The sequence below is a fragment of the Saimiri boliviensis genome, chromosome 10 (assembly GCF_048565385.1).
Source record: "Saimiri boliviensis isolate mSaiBol1 chromosome 10, mSaiBol1.pri, whole genome shotgun sequence".
Classification (NCBI taxonomy): domain Eukaryota; kingdom Metazoa; phylum Chordata; class Mammalia; order Primates; family Cebidae; genus Saimiri; species Saimiri boliviensis.
The window spans coordinates 77,942,077-77,961,821 of record NC_133458.1 but is presented as its reverse complement, the minus strand read 5'-3'; the positions used below and the strand labels follow the sequence as shown (position 1 = coordinate 77,961,821).

Below are 19,745 nucleotides of genomic sequence, written 5' to 3'. Positions count from 1 at the left end.
AAAAACTTATATATCCATAGAGACAACTGTTGGGTAGAAATCATTTTTCAAGAATTACATTATCTCAATATTGATTTGGTGGGCTTAGGAGCTGAGCAACCCTCAAGAACACTTTGTTTTAACAATACTGAAGCAGCTACATTGTCTGGGTATATACCCTGGGGTTTGTTGTCTCATGCCAGGAAAATTTTGGACACAGACACACGAGGAGTTTAGGAGCAGAGGTTAATAGGCAGAAGAGAAGAGAAAGAGAAACAGCTCTCTCTATAGAAAGAGAGTGGTCTCTGAGTGGAAAGTACCTGTGGGCAGGATTTTATAGTCAGGTTTGAGGAGGTGGTGTCTGATTTACATCGAGTTCACAGATCGATTTGATTAGGTATGATGTTTACATAGCCTGCAGAAAGGCTGGCCACTCAGCCCTAATGTTACTATGCAAATGAACTCTCGTGTTGATCAGTGCCATCTTGTCTGCTCCTTACTGGACACGTAGGTGGCTGATAAAGAGAAGGGAAGATGAGGCCACCATTTTAAACATGTTTGGCACAACTGCCAGCATCTATGTGTGCAGCTCAATTTTACAGGCTGCTCTTTTTCAGAAAGGAAAATGATTTGGGGCTGCTTTTCATTAAAAGGAAAACCTTACCAAGGACTTCCATATCCTGACTATCTGCCTAAGTAATTTTTTCTTAACTCCTGTATCAATACTTCCTTAAGCCTTTATTCATCACATTCGTTATTATGTAGCTCAAACTTTTGTGGCTGATTATTCCATTTAATTTACTTAAAATACACCAAAAGCTAAAATAAAACTTTGAAAAAACTGGCCACAAAGTAAAAGCATGATGTTGTAACCTGTTTCATTTTTTCTCTTGTTTAAAAGTTGGGAGTGTTTTATTTTTTTCATTTTTCTACCTTTGAAGTTCAGTGGATATATGTGCAAGTTTGTTACATGGGTAAATGGGGAATCATAGGGGTTAGTGTATAGATTATCTCATAATCTGGATAATAAGCATAGTACCTGATAGGTACTTTTTCAGTTCTTACCCTATTCCCACCTTACACCCTCAAGTAGGCCCTGGTGTCTTGTTCCCTACTTTGTGTCCATGTTTACCAGCTTCCACTTGTAAGTGAGAACATACAGTATTTCGTTTTCATTTCCTGCAGTAATTTGAATAAGGATAATGCCCTTCAGGTCCATTCATGTTGCTGCAAAGGACATGATTTCCTTCCTTTGTACCAAACTTTTTAAATACATTTCACTGTTGAAGGGTATCTAGGTTGATTTTATGTCTTTGCTATTGTGAATAGTTCATTGTGATTAACATACACATGCATATGTCTTCATGGTAAAATGATTTATTTTCCTGTGGGTACATATCCAGGAGTAGGATGGCTGGGTTGAATGGTAGTTGTTTTAAGTTCTTTGAGAAATCTCCAAAATGCTTTCCACAGTGGCTAAACTGATGTATGTTCCTGAAAGCGGTGTATAAATGTTCTCTTTTCATAGAAACCTTGCCAGCTTCCGTTATTTTTTTACTTTTTAACAATAGTCATTCTGACTAGTGTATGATAGTATCTCATGGTTTTAATTTGAATGTCTCAGATGATTAGTGATATTGCACAATTTTTCATGTTTTTTTGCCATATGTATGTCTCCTTTTGAGAAGTGTCTATTCATGTATTGTAGTTTGCCTGTTCTTTAATTAAAAAAATTTTTTTTGTTAATTTGTTTCAGTTCCTTATAGATTTGGGATATTAGATCTTTGTCAGATGCATACTTGGCAAATATTTTGACTCACTTTGTAGTTTCTGTTTACTTGATGGATAGGTTCCTTTGCTGTGCAGAAGAAATTCTTTAGTTTACTTAGGTCCCACTAGTCAATTTTTCTTTTTGTGGCAAATGATTTTGAAGTCTTTATCATGACATCTTTGCCAGGGCCTATGTCAAGAATGTTATTTCCTAGGTTTTCTTCTAGAGTTTTATAGTATTAGATTTTACCTTAAGTCTTTAATCCATCTTGAGTTGATTTTCATGTATGGTAAAAGGAAGGGGTAGAGTTTCAATCTTTGGTATATGACTAGCCAGTTATCCCAGGATCTTTATTGAATCAGGGGTCCTTTCTGTATTGCTTGTTTTTGTTGACCTTGTTGAAAATCAGATGGCTCTAAGTGCGTGCCTTTGTTTCTGGATTCACTAGTTTGTTTCATTGATTTATGTGTCTGTTTTTGAATCAGTACCATGCTGCTTTGATTACTATAGCCTTGTAGTACAGTTTGAAGTGGGGAGTGTGATGCCTCTAGCTTTTTTCTTTTTGCTTAGGATTGCTTTGGCTATTCAGATTGCTTTGGGTCTATATTAATTTTAGAATAGTTTTCTAATTCTGTGAAAAATATCATTGGTGGTTTGATAGGAATAGCTTTGAATCTGTAAATTGCTTTGGGCAGAATGGCCACTTTAACAATATTGCTTCTTTCTATCTAAATTACATTTTCACACTGCTGTAAAGAACTGCTTGAGACTGGGTAATTTTTAAAGAAAGAAGGCTTAATAGACTCGCAGCTGCACATCACTGGAGAGGTGTCAAGAAACTTACAATCATTGCAGAAGGCAAAGGAGAAGGAAGCACCTTCTTCACAAGATGGCAGGAAAGAGAGCAATGGGGGAAGTGTCACTTTTAAACCACCAGATATTGTGAGAACTCAGTAACTTTCATGAGAATAGCATGGGGGAAAGTACCCCCGATCCGATAGCCTCCTGCCAGCTTCTTCCCTTGACATGTGGAAATACAATTTGAGATGAGATTTGGGTGGGGCACAGAAACAAACCATATCACTACTCAAGAGCTTGGAATACTTTTCCATTTGTTTGTGTCTTCTCTTATTTCTTTGAGCAATGTTTTGTAATTCTCATTCCAGAGGTCTTTCACTCCCTGGTTAGCTGTATTCCTACATATTTTGTTCCCTTGTGACTATTGTGAGTGGAATTGCTTTCTTGATTTGGCTTTCAGCTTGGATGTTATTGGTGTATGGAAATTCCACTGAAGTTTGTACATTGATTTTTTTTTTATCCTGAAAGTTTGCTGAAGTGTCTTATCAGGTCTAGGAGCCTTTGGGCAGAGTTTATGGGGTTTTCTAGGTATAAAAGCATACAATGTGTGAAGAGAGATAGTTTGACTTCATTTCTTGCTATTTGGATGCGTTTTATTTCTTTCTCTTACCTAATTGTGCTGGCTAGAACATCCAATACTATGTTTAATAGGAGTGGCGAGAGTGGGCATTTGTTTGTTTGCTGTTTGTTTTGTTTTAAGTTCTGGGGTACGTGCAAGATGTGCAATTTCATTACATAGGTAAACATGTGTCATGGTGATTTGCTGCACCTATAAATCCATCACCTAGGTATTAAGCCCAACATGCATTAGATAATTTTCCTGATGCTCCCCCTGAAACTCCCCCAACAGGCCTCAGTGTATGTTCCCCTCCCTGTGTCCGTGTGTTCTCATTGTTCAGGTTATAAGTGAAAACATGAAGTATTTGCTTTTCTTTTCCTGCGTTAGTTTGCTGAGGATAATGGCTTCCATTTCCATCCATGTCCCTGCAAAGGACATGCTCTCATTCCTTTTAAAGGCTACATAGTATTCCATGGTATATATCATTGGTGGGCATTTGAATTGATTCCTTTGCTATTGTTAATAGTGCTGCAGTGAACATACATATGCATGTGTCTTTATAATAGAATTATTTCTATTCCTTTGGATATATACCCAATAAGAGGATTGTTGGACCAAATGATATTTCTGGTCCTACATCTTTGAGGAATCACCACACTGTTTTCTACAATGGTTGAACTGATTTATATTTCCACCAAGAGTGTAAAAGCATTCCTATTTCTCTGCAACCTCACCAGCATCTGTTGTTTCTTGACTTTTTAGTAACAGCCATTCTGACTAGCATGGGATGATATCTCATTGTGGTTTTAATTTGCATTTCTCTAATGATCAGTGATGTTAAGCTTTTTGTTGGCCATGTGAATGTCTTCTTTTGAGAAGTATCTTTTCATGTCCTCTCCCACTTTTTAATGAGGTTGGTTTTTGGTTTGTTTGTTTCTTGTAAATTTGGTTAAGTTTCTTGTAGATTCTGGGTATTAGACCTTTTTCAGATGGATAGATTGCAAAAATTGTCTCCCATTCTGTAGGTTGTCTGTTCACTCAAGTGAGTATTCTTGTCTTGTTCCAGTTCTCAAGGTGAATACTTCCAGGTTTGTCCATTCAGTATGATATTGGCTGTGTGTTTGTCATAAAGGGCTCTTATTTTTTATACATATTTTCCTTTGATACATAGTTTGTTGATGGTTTTTAACATGAAGTGGTGCTGAGTCAAAAGACTTTTCTGTATCTATTGAGATAATTTTGTGATTTTTGTTTTTAGTTATTTATATGATGAATCATATTTATTTGTGTATGTTGAACTAACCTTTTGTTCCAGGAATAAGGCCTACTTGATTATGGTGGTTTAGCTTTTTGATGTGTTGCTGGATTTGCTTAGCTTGGATATTTTGTTGAGGATTTTTGCATCTATGTTCATCAGAGATATTGGCCTAAGGTTTTCTTTTTTGATGTGTCTCTGCCAGGTTTTGATATGAAAATGATGCTGGCATCATGGAATGAAATAAGGAGGGAGACTTTCTTAATTTTGGGGGATAGTTTTAGTAAGATTAGTACTAACTCTTCTTTATATGTATGGTAGAATTTAGCTGTGAATCTATCTACTCCAGGTTCTTTTGTGGTTAGTAGGGTTTTTTCATTACTGATTCAACTTAAGAACTTCTTATATGTCTGTTCAGTGTTTCAGTTTTTTCCTGGTCTAATTTTGGGAATTTACATATTTCTAGGAATTTGTCCATTTCTTATAAGCTTTCTAGGTTGTGTGCATAGAGGTGTCATAATAGTCTCTGAGGATATTTTGTATTTCTGTGGGGTTGGTGGTAACATCACCTTTGTAATTTCTTACCATGTTTAATTGGATCTTCTCTCTTTTTATTAGTATAGCTAGCAATCTATCAATCTTATTCTGTCAAGAAGCCAACTTTTGGTTTGGTTGATTTTTTTGCTTAGATTTTTATTACTCTATTTTTTACAGCACAGCTTCAATTTTGGTTATTTCTTGTCTACTGCTGGCTTTGGTGTTGCTTTCTTCTTGTTTTTCTAGTTCCTCTAAGTGTAATATTAGGTTGTTAATTTGAGAATTTTCTAATTTTTTGATGTGGGCATTTAGTATTGTAAACTTTCCTCTTAACACTGCTTTAGTTGTGTCCCAGAAAGGCTGGTATGTTGTATATTTGTTTTCATTAGTTTCAAATAAGTTCTTGATTCCTGCCTAAATCTGATTGTTTACCCAAAAGTCATTCAGAAGAAGGTTGCTTTATTTCCATGTAATTATATGCTTTCAAGAGATCATCTTGGTATTAATTTCTGTATTTATTGTGTGGTGGTTGATATGATTTGGTTTTTAATTTTTTTCAATTTGTTGAGAATTGCTTTATGTCCAAGCATATGATCAACTTGAGTATGTGTTATGTACAGATGAGAAGAAAATGTATTTTGTTGTTATATGTAATGTTCTGTAGAGGTCTGTTGGTTCCATTTGATAAAGTGTGAAGTTTAGGTCCCAAATACCTGTTAGTTTTCTGCCTTTTTGCTCTAATATTGTCAGTGGGTTATTGATATCTCCCACTATTATTATGTGGTTATATAAGTATCCCTGTAGGTTTCTAAGAACTTGTTTCATGAATCTGGATTCTCCAGTGTTGAACACATCAATACTTAGGATAGTTAAGTCAACTTATTAAAATAAGCCCTGCATTATTATGTGATGCCCTTCTTTCCCCTTTTTGATTGCTGCTGGTTAAAACCTTGCTTTGTCTGAAATAAGGAAAGCAACTCCTGATTTGTTTGTTTTTGTTTTGTTTCCTGACAGATTTTTCTCTATCCCTTTACTTTGAGCCTGTGAGTGTCATTGCATGTGATATGGTCTCTTGAAGACAGCGTATAGTTGGGTTTTGCTTCTTATCTTAAAAAAAAAAAAAAAAAAAAAAAAAAAAAGACATTCTGTGCCTTTTAAGTGAAGTGTTTAGCCTATTTACATTCAAGGTTAATATTGACATGTGAAGATTTTATTCTGCCATTGTATTAGCTAGTTGTCTAGATTTGATTTTGGAGTTGCTTTAGAGTGACAATAGTCTGTGTACTTACGTGTGTTTTTGTGGTGGTCAGTAACAGTTTTTCATTTCCATGTTTAGCACTCCCTTAAGGACCTCTTGCAAGTCAGATCTGGTAGTAACTAATTTCCTTACTCTCTTTCAGGGATGTCAGCAAGTCATAGGTTTATTCTCATCACATAATTTTATATTTCTTCGAGATTTTTGTTCATTCTTTTTTATTTTTTCATTATTTTTGTTTTTCGTATTTGATTTGATAAATCTTCAGGCTTTGAGATTTCTTCCTTAGCTTGGCCTGTTCTGCTGTTAATACCTTCAATAGTATTATGAAATTCTTGTAGTGAGTTTTTCAGATCTATTAGATCAGTTTTTTTTTTTTTTTCTTAAAGTGGCTATTTCATCTAGCTTTTGTATCTTTGTACTGGATTCCTTAGATTTCTTGGATTGGGTTCCAACTTTCTCATGAATCTCAGTGATCTTCATTGCCATTCAGACCCTGAATTCCATCTCTGTCATTTTAGCCATTTCAGCCTGATTAAAAACCAGTTCTGGGAACTACTACAGTAATTTGGATCTAATAAGACACTGTGGCTTTTTAAGTTCCCAGAGTTCTTGTGCTGGTTTTTCTCTCATCTTTGTGGGCTGAAGCTCCTTAAATCTTTGAAGCTGCTGTCTTTTGGATGAAGTTTATTGCTTTTATATTCTTTAATGTCCTTGAAGGTTTGACTGTGATATAAATGGGGTTCAGTAAACTGGCTACATTTCTGGGTGATTTCAGTTGGCCCAGGCCCAGCTCAGTACATCTGGGGCCTGGGACAAGGCCCATGGCTTTGTTCTCTGACCCTGACAGGTGAGCACCTGCTGTACTGCCAGGGCTGAGATGTTCCCAGTCAGCTGCCAGCAACACTCTGATGGAGAGTGCTGGTAACAGCACTTCAGTGAGGTGGTGACAATGAGCTACACACTTGGGCATACATGCCATCAACTGGCAGGGTCCATGTGTGTGTGTGTGTATGTGTGTGTGTGTGTGTATGTGTGTGAGCAGCAGAGCAGCAGCAGGGTGGGGGGCCCTGGTACAGTGTTTGGGGAGGCTGCAGCCAGGTGCCTGCTGGAGAGGGTTCATCTGCAGAAGCTCTCTAATGGTTAGGTGGTGCCTACCATTGAAGGAGCTAAGGATAGCAGCTGCTGGAAAGCACCCCCATTGGGCATCCGAGGCTGTACTGCAAGTGGGCAAGGCCAGGCAGTTACCCTGGTACAGGCTGGAAGACAGGGAGTGCTCAGATCAGACTGAGCCTGTACCATGGGCAAGAAAGCCCTGCTCTGTTCAGATCCTGCAGTTAACAAAGGCCAAAGCTACCTAGAAGAATGTGGTGAGCCTTGGGAGATAGGCATCTCTGGCTGTGCTCTACTGCAGCTATTGCTATGCCAAATGCCCTAGGTTCTGCACCGTTTGGAGTCCTATCCCTGATAACTCTCTGATAAGCTCTGTCTGCCAAGTCAAATGTCTGTGTGGGGAGTGGATTCCCCTGCAGCTAGGATTCTGGGGTCCATGGCAAGAGTGGGCCATTCCATACCTGTTTAACTCACCCCTTTCTCAGGAGCCCCTCAGGGCCAGGAATGAATCTTGGTGCTCAGTAGCCCAGTGCAGAGTGCCCAGCTTCCTCCTCTTTTATCCCAGGCTCTGTGTCTCTTTCTGTGTATGTTCTGTGTCATCCCGCTGAAGATCTGCTTGGAGAGTACAGGTCTTCTCAATGGTCTGGTCTCTTGGTGGCAGAAGCTATTCCTGTGAGTCATCTTGCTTAACCCATTTTCTTAATAAAACAATGTTTGCTACCTAAAGTTTTCAGTCTTATATATAAAATTAATGAATTCAGACTGCAATATTCCTCACAATTGCATACCCAGTAAATTTTATTTTATATAAATTATTATTTTGAAAATAATATAATAGCACCAAGATTTAAAATGACTTTTAATAAATTGAAAGAAAAAAATGGAGATTTTAAGGTCTTTTACCCCAAACCTCTCATTTTAAATTAGACTCTGAAAGTTTCCATAAATAAAAGTAATTGCTTATGTTAATTTGCAGCTAATTTTGCTACATAATATAGACACTTATGCCTATATATGTCTTTAAAAGAATCCACTTTTATGTGAATTATATATCATCGATGTCAAGTTATTTTTATATTCAGAGAGTGAACCATTTATTCCTGTATTTTCTGTCATTAGTGTGCCAAACACTTTTGCTACTGGAAAGCAATAAAATTAATCATTTTCTGCTTTGGCTGCTGTTATGCACATAAACAGCAATCCTGATGAACTTGAGTGAGAATGCTCACTGTGCTCATACTAAGCCAATTAGTGCCCAGTTATTTATTTTCACTGTAGTGGCGAGTGTGGGAATGGTGGGGGTGGAGAAGTGGGTGGGTGATGTAGAGAGAGAGAGAGAGAAGCACCACTAGTAGAGAAAAGGATACATAAAATTGGCAGAATAGTTTTCAGAACAAAAACTGTAGCAGTGAAAGAGCCAATGTCATAGGCGTTAGATAGCATTTATGACTATGTGTGCTTGCCTGTGTGAAAACTTACAGGATGTACAAGTGCATATAATTCATCTTCAAGTTTAAGCTACAAACAGACGTAATACTTTCATTTTAAAGTTAGGAAAATATAGTTTAACATTTTTTAATTTTTCTATGAGCTTCTACATGCAATACCATGCAATTGGAATTTGATATTCCTTTCACATAGGAAAATGAGAGATAGCTAAGCATTCATTATTTAAGTCATTTTTCTGCAAGCACAGACTTAGCGTATTATCAGAGTGGCAAAGGAACTAGCTATTATTCAGGAAATGTGTGACCAATAAAATTACCTATTATTATTATTATTTTGAGATTGCTCTGTTGCCAAGCCAGAGTGCAATGGTGCAATCTCAGCTCACTGCAACCTCTGCCTCCTGGGTTCAAGCAATTCTCCTGCCTCAGCCTCCTGAGTAGCTGGGATTGTAGGTGTACACCACCATGCCCAGCTAATTTTTATATTTTTAGTAGAGATGGGGTTTCATCATATTGGCCAGGATGATCTCGATCCCTTGACCTCATGATCTGCCCACCTTGACCCCCCAAAGTGCTGGGACTACAGGTGTGAGCCACCATGCCCTGGCACCTATTAAATTTTTTAACAACTATGGCTGTCAGGAGATAGATGATAGACGAATAATTAATACATAGATAGATAGATAGATAGATAGATAGATAGATAGATAGATGCTATACAGCTCAACTTGATTCTCTTCCTCTGTCCATATAGTTTTACATATCTTCAACACTTAGTCATTTTTCATTCGTTCTATGTCCAGAACTATGGACATATATGTACCTTAGCTGTCAAATATGTACGAAAGAGCCAAACTGCAAGCATTAAAAAAAAAAAAAAAAAAAAAAAAGCAAGGACAAGTAACATTTATCCACAGTTTATTGGTCAACTTATAAACAAATACAGCAAATTATAAATTGGTGTCCTTAGTGCTTATTAGAATTGTGTCACGGGCCAGGCGCGGTGGCTCACACCTGTAATCCCAGCACTTTGGGAGGCCGAGGCGGGTGGATCACGAAGTCAAGAGATCGAGACCATCCTGGTCAACATGGTGAAACCCCGTCTCTACTAAAAATACAAAAAATTAGCTGGGCATGGTGGCGTGTGCCTGTAATCCCAGCTACTCAGGAGGCTGAGGCAGGAGAATTGCCTGAACCCAGGAGGCGGAGGTTGCGGTGAGCCGAGATCGTGCCATTGCACTCCAGCCTGGGTAACAAGAGCGAAACTCGATCTCAAAAAAAAAAAAAAAAAAAAAAAAGAATTGTGTCACATATGTAGATAATATATTATTATTTAGAAGTTCTGGAAAGAATTCAGTGAGTACTGTAGCTGTGGGTACAGAGAGTAGCCCCCATTTGAGATCTTGCTTCATCATCTTCACCTGGTACCTCTGTGAACCGAGGATGGGAGAGTGCCTCACCAGGAACTACTCAGTGGGTACTTTTTTCCATATATGTTAAAGCTAAAGTGCCCCTCCTATTGTGTTCAGTCCTCTAAAGTTTTCTTTTACTTTCTTAGAATATTGCTGCAGAATTTTAGATTTAACCTTAAGGATTATTTTATAGACTAGGAATATTGCATTCAGCATTATTAATTGCATGACCAAAGCATCATTAATTGCATGACCAATTAGTGGTAACACTGGTAATCAGAAATTGGCAAGACATCTCCAGTTTCCTTTGACTACACGTTACTGCCTTTTGAATTTCCATTCATTCTCTTTTTATTCTCAGACTTTGGCTAAGAAGCATTGAAATATTGTCTCAGCAGCACTTCTTTAAGGATTTTTGTTTTTCAAAACACAGAAAAAAATCATTAGTTGACCATTTATTTTCCTTTTGTTTAATGTTTAAGATGTGTCTCTATTTTTCTCTAAATAGCCTCAAAACCAGTGGACTTGAAATTATGCACTGGCCCTGTCCCTAATACTACACAGCTGTGCAACATTCCTTGTCCAACTGAATGTGAAGTTTCACCTTGGTCAGCTTGGGGACCTTGTACTTACGAAAACTGTAATGATCAGCAAGGAAAAAAAGGTAGGTAACATGACCTTTTATACCCACCAATTGTATCAAATCATGAATTATTTTTTAAATGCTCTTCTATGTTCTGTGTTTGTGGTATTTTCCAGAATGGCTAAAAACTATTAATTTGAAAAGATGAGTAAACCTACTCCAGTGATGGTACCAGAAGATTAACACAGTAGAATATAGGCATAAATGCTTGTTAATTTAGACAACATGGTGGAGAAAATCTTAGGCAGTTGAGTGCAGTGGTTAAGGTGACCTGTGGGGTCAGGCCTGTATTGGAAAATGTACTGTGTCTCTTACTCTTTAGATAAGTTAAGTATCTAAATCTTTGTCTCCTTATCTGTAAAAGGGTGGTAATAATATCTGCCATCTACCTTGTCTCTAAGGAATCAATGAGATAAACATGTAGTGCTTATGTTTCAGTGCCTGCCCCATCTCTAGTGCCCAACAGATAAAGCTGCTTATTACTTTGAAGACAAAAATGTATAAATTGTGTTACTTAAAAAATGCAAATGATAGAGGAATAGAATAAATACAATGGTTTTCTTGTGGTGGATGTGGTGAGCTAATTTTCACATGACTTCATGACTGAAAACAGTTTCTATTTTGTTTCAAAGAGCAGTCTTCTAGTGATTCTAGTATGTTTACATAGTAATAAATAGACCTTTTAATTTTGTTACACACTGTCAGGAAGGACAAGACTTAGGTGCTATTAAAGCACAAAGCAGGACTTTGAATATTCCACACTAGAGCCCTCATGGCTTATGTTCCTAAATCAGTTTTCCAGAGGGTCTAAGATCAAATGAAGCTCAAAGAAATTGTTTCTCTGGAACCATCCAACTTCTTAGAGGCTCATTTTCCAAATTTAATTATGTGACATTGCTGAAGATTTCAGAATAATAGCACTTTCATCTGGCCATCAATATTTCTGAATAGCTTAAAATTTCATTCCTCCTTTGAATATTCTGTAGCTATAGACTTTCCAAATTAACCAAAATTTATCTCTCTCTGTTCCCACCCCTCTACTCTCCACCCTGTGAGGAAGATGGGTACTGTATGACATTTCTAGCCTTACCTAAAGTTGTCATTTTTTTCCCCATTCCGTTCATTAATCTACTCACTCATTTAATGAATTGTTCCTGACCTCACGGTAGCTAGAATTTGGGGATACACCAGTGATTCAAAACAAAAATGACTTCTACCTCCACTCTTATCCAACTTTCACCCTGAGGTTTTCATTCAGCTTTCTGAAATACTCAACCTTTGATGGTAACAATACTTTTTTACTTTCCCCCGTAATTCAGGCTTCAAACTGAGGAAGCGGCGCATTACCAATGAGCCCACTGGAGGCTCCGGGGGAACTGGAAACTGCCCTCACTTACTGGAAGCCATTCCCTGTGAAGAGCCTGCCTGTTATGACTGGAAAGCAGTGAGACTCGGGGACTGCGAGCCAGATAACGGAAAGGAGTGTGGTCCAGGCACGCAAGTTCAAGAGGTTGTGTGCATCAGCAGTGATGGTGAGTCAAACGCATCCATTATGTTTTGATGGATGTCCAACCCTGCATACATGTTTTTCCTTACTGTTAAAATCCTGTCGTCTCTCATTACAACTGGTTCCATTTACAAACGTAGAAATAGCTGCTTCTCTCTTCCTTCCTCCCTCCCTCTCTTTCCCTGTTTCTCTTTCTCTCGCTGTCTCTTATGTTCTTAATGAAATGGTGGCAGTGGAGAGGATCCATGAATAGTAACAGGATATTGTTAAATGTGAAAACAGAACAGATCATACGGTATAAGAATTATCATTAGGGCAGTAATTTATTATTAAGTTTCCAAATTTAATGATAACAAGGAAAGGTAACTTTTTAAAGTGCCTTTAAAAAAACTGTTATAGGAAATGAAATGTAAACAAAGAAGGATTGTGTTAGTTGATTTGACTCTAAAAGTCTTTTCTTCTAACCTCCCTGATACTGTGTCTTACTGTTATTTAATTTCCAGGCTTATGACAGCCTAGATTTCCTGACTGACCTTTGTTCTCTAGGGGTTCCCTATTTAGGAATGTCCTAGAGCACTGGAAAGTGGCTTTCCAGAAGATTCTTTTCCACAACCACAGGAATTACCTTGGACTTTTATAACTAATATTTATTTGATAAAATATGCTCTCTTGATGTTAGCTCTGATAAAAGATTTTTAGGTTCCTTCATAAGAGTACTGCTACTGTTCCGGTGAGAACCCCTTACTTCGAAATCATCCCTGAGTCACACAAACCACAGGACTTCCCCCAGACAGTTTAAAACCTCTGGACAAGATCATCTGTAAGGTTGCTCTATCTCTTGAATCCTATGACTCTGCACATCAGAGAAACGTGAGTGCTAAACCCCAGGGTCCCATGGTTGACAGTTTATGCTGTTTACAGCATACGCAGAAACATTCTGGTGCCCCCTGGGGGGTACTGGAACATCTGGTAACTGTCATCATTCCTTCCATCCTATTTTCTTCCAGCAAGCAGAATTGTTTCCTCCTGTGATTCAGTCACTGTTCAGTCATAAAGGAAGACACTCTCTTGGGTGGGAGACTGACAGACACTGCTATTACTGAGAAATTAGGCTTTTCTCTTTGTCCAGGGTCTAATATAGTCATGCAGAACAATCTGAGCCAGTACTTGAGTTTGAAAAGGGAGGAAGGAGATCATTGTTCTAGATCTTTTATGATGAATTTTATATATTCTGCTTTTTTGCTGTGATAAGCATAATTAGCTGTGATATATCCTCTCTTTAGCTCTTCCTTATTCTTCCATAAAGAGTGGGAAAAAGGGAGGAAGTAACACTCAGAGATTGGCAGCTAGGAAGAGAAAGCAAAAGAAGCATGTTCTGTTTCTCTTTTACTCACACTTGAAATCCTAATTTGGATCATACAATACTCTATGTTATCTTCTGAATTGCTGCAAAAACAGTAGGATCATATTGATTTCCCTGATCATTTTTCTCAGTTCAAAGAATTGTTCTTGTCCTTCCATAGACTGACAGAGGAATTAGGGTCTCAGGTATTGTAAAAAGTATTTTTGAGTGAAACAGAAAGCTAAAAAGTTACTTTTGCATGGCACTTCCGCCTCTGTGTTATGCGATGAAAAATCAGATCTAGTCGACTTAGTGCAACCCTCTTCCTGGTATTTGTGCAAACTGAATTTATTTTATATAGACTAAAGGAGCCAGCTGTCTAAAAAAATTACCGGTGGCTTAGTTTAATTTTAAGTAAATCTTATTTTGCAATGTAAATAATTACCTCCTAGCTTATCTTGTAAAAAAAAAAACAGTAAAAATCAAGCAGGGCTATGAGTTAGATGTGCATAGTTGTACTGGTAATGTATGTTATAACCTACAAAACAAATTGATATCACAATACACATGAGCTGGTTTCACTCTGTCTACCTCATAAACAGAATGACTTTTAGAACTGATATTCAGTCTGTTATTGTCTTTTACCAGGACATCTTTTCCACCATTAAATTTTATCTCCTGACCTTAATTAGTTGTATTTAGTTATTACTACTTAATATGTTAGCTCTTTCAACTACAGGAATGTGTAAAATCAAGAAAATTATTTTTCATTATAAATCTTAGAACCCACTCAAATTTGTCTATAACCTGAGACATAATTGGGCTGATAGAATAAAACAAAAAGCTGGAGACTTGTAAATACTACCCCGGTATTATTGTGTGGTCACCTGGTAGGTGTTCAGCAGCTGCACCAAACGTTGTTTTGTAATTAAATTGGGCCCAGGGAATTATAGTGGAATCATTGTGCAGACTGTTCCTCTAGGCCTGGGCTGCAGCTATACATCTTGTTTTATAATTAAGTTAAAGCTCGACTAGGGACATGAAGCCTTAGAGTCTGTGAAATGAACAAATAATAAAAAGACTTTTTTGTTCCCACATTCATCACAGATTTCACAACTCTGTTAATGACCTCAAAACACTGAAAATCTCTCTTTGTTTTCTGAAATATTCTTTGTCAAGGCTCCCAGTGATGAGTAACATTTGCTGCTGCTGCTGTTCGTTTTTCCATTTGCCTTCTAAGAAGGAGGTTCGCGGGAGAGTTGTGAGGGACCCCAGGAGGAGTTTTAGGCAGCTTCTGTGTCTGTCAGAGAAGAAGATGGGGCGGGGGGTGGGGGAGAACAGAGTCACAAGACAAAAGAGAGCACAAAAGACAGTTAGACTCTCCAAAAAAAGATCAACATTTCAATGTAATAAAACAAATATTGCTCATTATTTAAAGATCGTCAGAAACACAATTCCAGATGTCTGAACACAAATACAGGAACCTACTTCAAAATCTGTGGTTTGGGGAATCAGGATGTTACACTAGTAAAAAGCTCAAAACCTGCCCTATTTTAATTTTTTGGATATTTGGATATGTTTCATTTAAAGATGTAAATCTGGCAAGGCAAGAGTATTTTGTTACCTAAATTGGCTTGTTAGAAACTGAACAAAGCAAGGCTATTGGACTGGAGGAAGGGGAAAAAATATTGTCTTATTCCTTACTTTTCTGAGTGTAAATCAGATATTGTTACTGTAATTCCTTCTCCTCTGCAAAACAAAACAAAAAAAATGCTTTCTGTATTTTCATATTATATGCGTTAGTTCAGATATTGAGTATTGACACTTTTCCATGTGAATTTCAAAAACCAGTTACATTATTTGGGGTTTTTGGCATTATTTTATAAACCTCAGTGGTTTCACATACCTGAGGTTCTGTGCTACCTTCCTTTTTTTCCCCCAATATTAGTATAAGTTAGCATATAACCAGTGACATGGACACAGACAACTCAGTTTCCTACTTGACCCAGATTGTTAAGAAATCAAAACGTACTTTTATGGAAGCAAGTCATTGTCAGTCATCATTACTCAGCTATTAATGATACAGTATAAGAGTAATGAAGGGCACCGGTTAGGCCCATGACTAAGCATATGTGGAGATGAGCACTGAGGCAAGACCTAAAAGCAAGTTTTTCTGTCTCTTTTGGGAACGTGTCTGTATATCATCAAAAGTAGCAAAAGAACTGGATTTGAAAACACTTGGGGGAAGTTGACTGTGTTAGGCTATTTGTGCATCGCTATGAAGACATACCTGAAGCTGAGTAGTTTATAAAGAAAAGAGGAAAAGAAGTTAAATTGGCTCACAGTCCTACAGGCTGTACAGGAAGCATGGCATGTTAGGTGCTCGGCCTCTGGCGAGGCCTCAGGAAGCTTTTAATCATGGTGGAAGGATAAGTGGGAGCAGGCATCTCACATGGCAGAGTGGAGCAATGGAGGGTGTGAAGAGGGAGATGCCACACTTTTCTAAGCAACCAGGTCTCATAAGAACTCACTCACTATCATAAATAAGGTCAGCACCAAGGAGATGGTGCTAAACCATTCTTCAGAAATCTACCCCTGTGATCCAGTCACCTCCCGCCAGACCGCACCTCCAACAATGGGGATTACATTTCAATATGAGATTTAGTGGGGATATACGTACAAACTGTGTCATTGGCTTTAGCGTCCAGACCACTGGCTTGCCACGTAGCTGCTTAATCTTTCTGAACTTTTTACCACCAATGAGAAGAGGAAAGGGAAGACTTAACTACTCTTTCCTTCCCAAGTAGTTCATATCAGACTTCTTTGTTTCCATGTAGTCAGCACTAGGAAGAATATGGGGGCATATCATTTCCATATCTTGAAGAAAATATAAGAATTTTGAAATTTTATACAACTGGAGAATGGGACTCATTGTGGAAAGAAATGGGGAAAGATGGTGCCCTAGTTTTAGGCCCCGTAGTACAATTTGTATGTGGTGTATAAACTGTGTGAATATGGAATTTTTTTCCAGGTACTTATTTATTAAAAAGTCACAATTTGCAGAGGGAAAGAGGTAAGTGGGACAATTGGTAGAAGATTGGGAGCAAAGCATGCCAGGAATAGAAAAAGAGAAATTATAGCACTCATAGTTGAGACTAATATTTTGAATGATTCAGAATATTCATAGATTCTTCCAGAAGCATAGGTCAGGTCCAGGATTAAGATGTATGGAGCTTAAGGATGTGCTCCTGGTAGAAACCAGTAAGAAAAGGGGGAATAAAGAAGCAAAATAGGGAAAAGACAATGAGTCTTGCGTTTCTAAAACCATTCCCGGGTTTAGTGATTAGCTAGGAGGATTCACCTTACATTCGTACCTGTAAGCATGGCTTACCAAATGATAGCATGCAAAACAAAATCAGGAAAAGGAAAAGGTACATGGGGCAAAGTCCAGAGAAAAGATGAGTCCCAGAAACTTCCAATTATCCACATGGACCAGACAACCCTAATGTTGAAGGACAGTCAGTCTGAGGTCAGGAATTAGGCTGCAGCTGCAGAATCTGAAAGATGGGTGCGAAGAGCCAGTGAAAGGTATCCCATGCGATCCAAACTGGCCAGCAACCGTGTCCATTACAAAAGGAAATCCAGTTATGTGGTAAGGAATATAAATGTTGTATAAACTAAAAGGAACCAAAGACCCGATTATACAGTGTCTTCTATGCCCATGAGAATATGCAATTTTCCATTCCACTCCCACTTAGAAGGTTCCTGGATTCCCAATGAAATTGAAATAATTCTATTTGAATTTTAATGCAAAAAGGAGCTTCAGAAGGCTGAAAAACCTAAAGACTCCCAGTAGCAGACATTCAGATTGTTTAATATTGGAAAATGTTAGAATATCTTTTTAAGAACTTAAAATGGAAGAGCATGTTTATAAATATTTTTGTGCCTTTCTATTAGGGAAATACCTTTTGTGCCATATTTTATCATTATTTATCAGTGATAAATTTGAACATTGTAATATGCAAGAGAAAGTGCTAGACAAAAAGTTAAAATGTGTTTATAGAATGGAACGACCTAAATAAGATTTTCTTTTGAAACCTTGATGAGAACTTTGAGTTCAGATCAATTCAAATATCTATGGAATTAGATGAGAACACAACTTCAAATGCATGATCATTCTTTGGAACTAGACTCTACTTCTTAACACAAATTACAAAGCCATTACGTGGAAAAACCTTCTTTTAAATGCAAGAATCCATCCTATAACTGAATTGTTTTTCCATAATTTAAGCAATAAGTCAACTAAGAAATTTCCTTCCTGTAGAATGTTATGCCTTCTAATGTGTTTGAAATATAATTAGGTTGGATATTACGTTAAATCTAAGGTCTCTTACTTACAAGTAGGATCATCTAACACTGTTGGTAGGAGTCTGCTTCCTATAATTGGGTTGCGATTCTCTATTCAATTTGTCATAAAGATAAAAGTCATTATAACCTTTTAGAAAAATTAAGTCAGTAAGTTTTCCTTCAGTGTTGATGTGTAGTAATCACAATTTTATCTTAGACTATAAAAATTTGGCATCAGACACCCTGATTTGTCTGCTATGTATCGGTATATGTATCTGTGTATGTATTACAATATACTTGGATATGCTAGTAAAAGTTAGTTTTTTAAGAAAACCATCAGAGTTTAGCCAATGTTCTTTGTTATTTTGAACGGCAATGTCGTAGTAAAGAGTAGGATTTTCTGAATGATTTTATTTATTTTTAAAAGTAGGGTAGATGCAGCAGAGACCTCAGATAAAAATTAAGTAATTATTTATTTACCACTTAGTGATACAAATTCCCTACTGAATGTTAGCTACCACTTCAAATGGCAAATACAAAATAGCCGTTTACTTTGTCATAGATGGTCGGTGCCTTAACACAACCCAGAGCAACCAATTTTCTCTTTATTTCCTTTGAGAGACAGGGTCTCACTATGTTGCCCAGGTTGGTCTTGAATTCCTGGGTGCAAGCAATCTTCCTGCCTTAGCTTCCCAAGTAGCTGGAGCAACAGTCCCATGACACTGCCTGGCCAAAGCCAGTACAGACAGTGGAAACTTTCAGTTAAATTCGGCAGGAATTTAATTATGAAACCTGATGAATTTCTTATGTTAGCGAACCTCTTGTTTGCTTCTTTGATTCCCTTAATATCCACCTCCTCTGTAAAATGTTGTCTTCCCATGACTTCGTTGATTCTGTATTTCCGATTCTCTTTCCACCTCTCAGACCATGTATCATTTAACTATTGCTGGGTAACAAACCACCTCAAAACTTAGTGACTGCTATCATGACGATGCAGAAGTGCTTGTTCAGGTTTCACCTGAGCTCTCTTGTGAAAGTTTGGCTGTGACTGAAAGGTCCACATGGCCTCCCTCACGTATCTGGCAGTTGGTGCTGTCAGCTGGGGTACATTGATACCCCATTGGTACATGGACTCTCATCCTCCAATAAGCTAGATCAGCTGCTGCTTATATGGTGGCTTTCTGGCATAATTTCAAGAGGACCAAGCAAAAGCTGAAAGTCATTCCTCACACAGTATCACTTCATCCACCTTCTACTAGTCAAAACAAGTCACAAGTGACAATACAGATTTAATGGGTAGGAAAATAGACTCTGCCTTTTGATGGGTTATATAGCAAAGAATTATGGCAAAAATTTACTACAGTCTACTCTCTGGTCAAATTATTTTCATTCCTGTCACATGTAAAATATACACCCTCCCCACCCAAGACCACAAAAGTTTTCATGCACTTACATGATCAGGCTTAAAGTTTACTATGATGATTTGCATCTGTTTCAAATATGGATGTAGCTACTCTTGAATCACGAGGTCTGTGAATGAAAAGACCAAGATATCTTCCACTAATTCCCTTCACACATACACATACACTATTGTGATTTTCCTTTCAGTGGAAAATCACTCTCCCATTCACAACTGAGAAAAGCAGGAAGCATTCAGACTTTTCTGCCCTGTGACAACTCTTTTTATTATTTTACCTTAAGTTCCAAGAAAGTGCAAAA

The 19,745-nt window shown here is 37.6% G+C and overlaps 1 protein-coding gene across 8 annotated transcripts in view; it reads left to right on the top strand.

Moving 5' to 3' along the window:
• Positions 1-19,745, top strand: part of THSD7A (thrombospondin type 1 domain containing 7A) — an 885,997-nt gene that overhangs the window by 662,820 nt on the left and 203,432 nt on the right. For all 8 annotated transcript variants that reach the window (XM_074379520.1, XM_074379521.1, XM_074379519.1 and 5 more), the window contains 2 exons: positions 10,696-10,851; positions 12,150-12,362. In XM_074379520.1, coding sequence (XP_074235621.1) covers positions 10,696-10,851; positions 12,150-12,362 — 369 coding nt within the window. The remainder of the gene's footprint in view (positions 1-10,695; positions 10,852-12,149; positions 12,363-19,745) is intronic.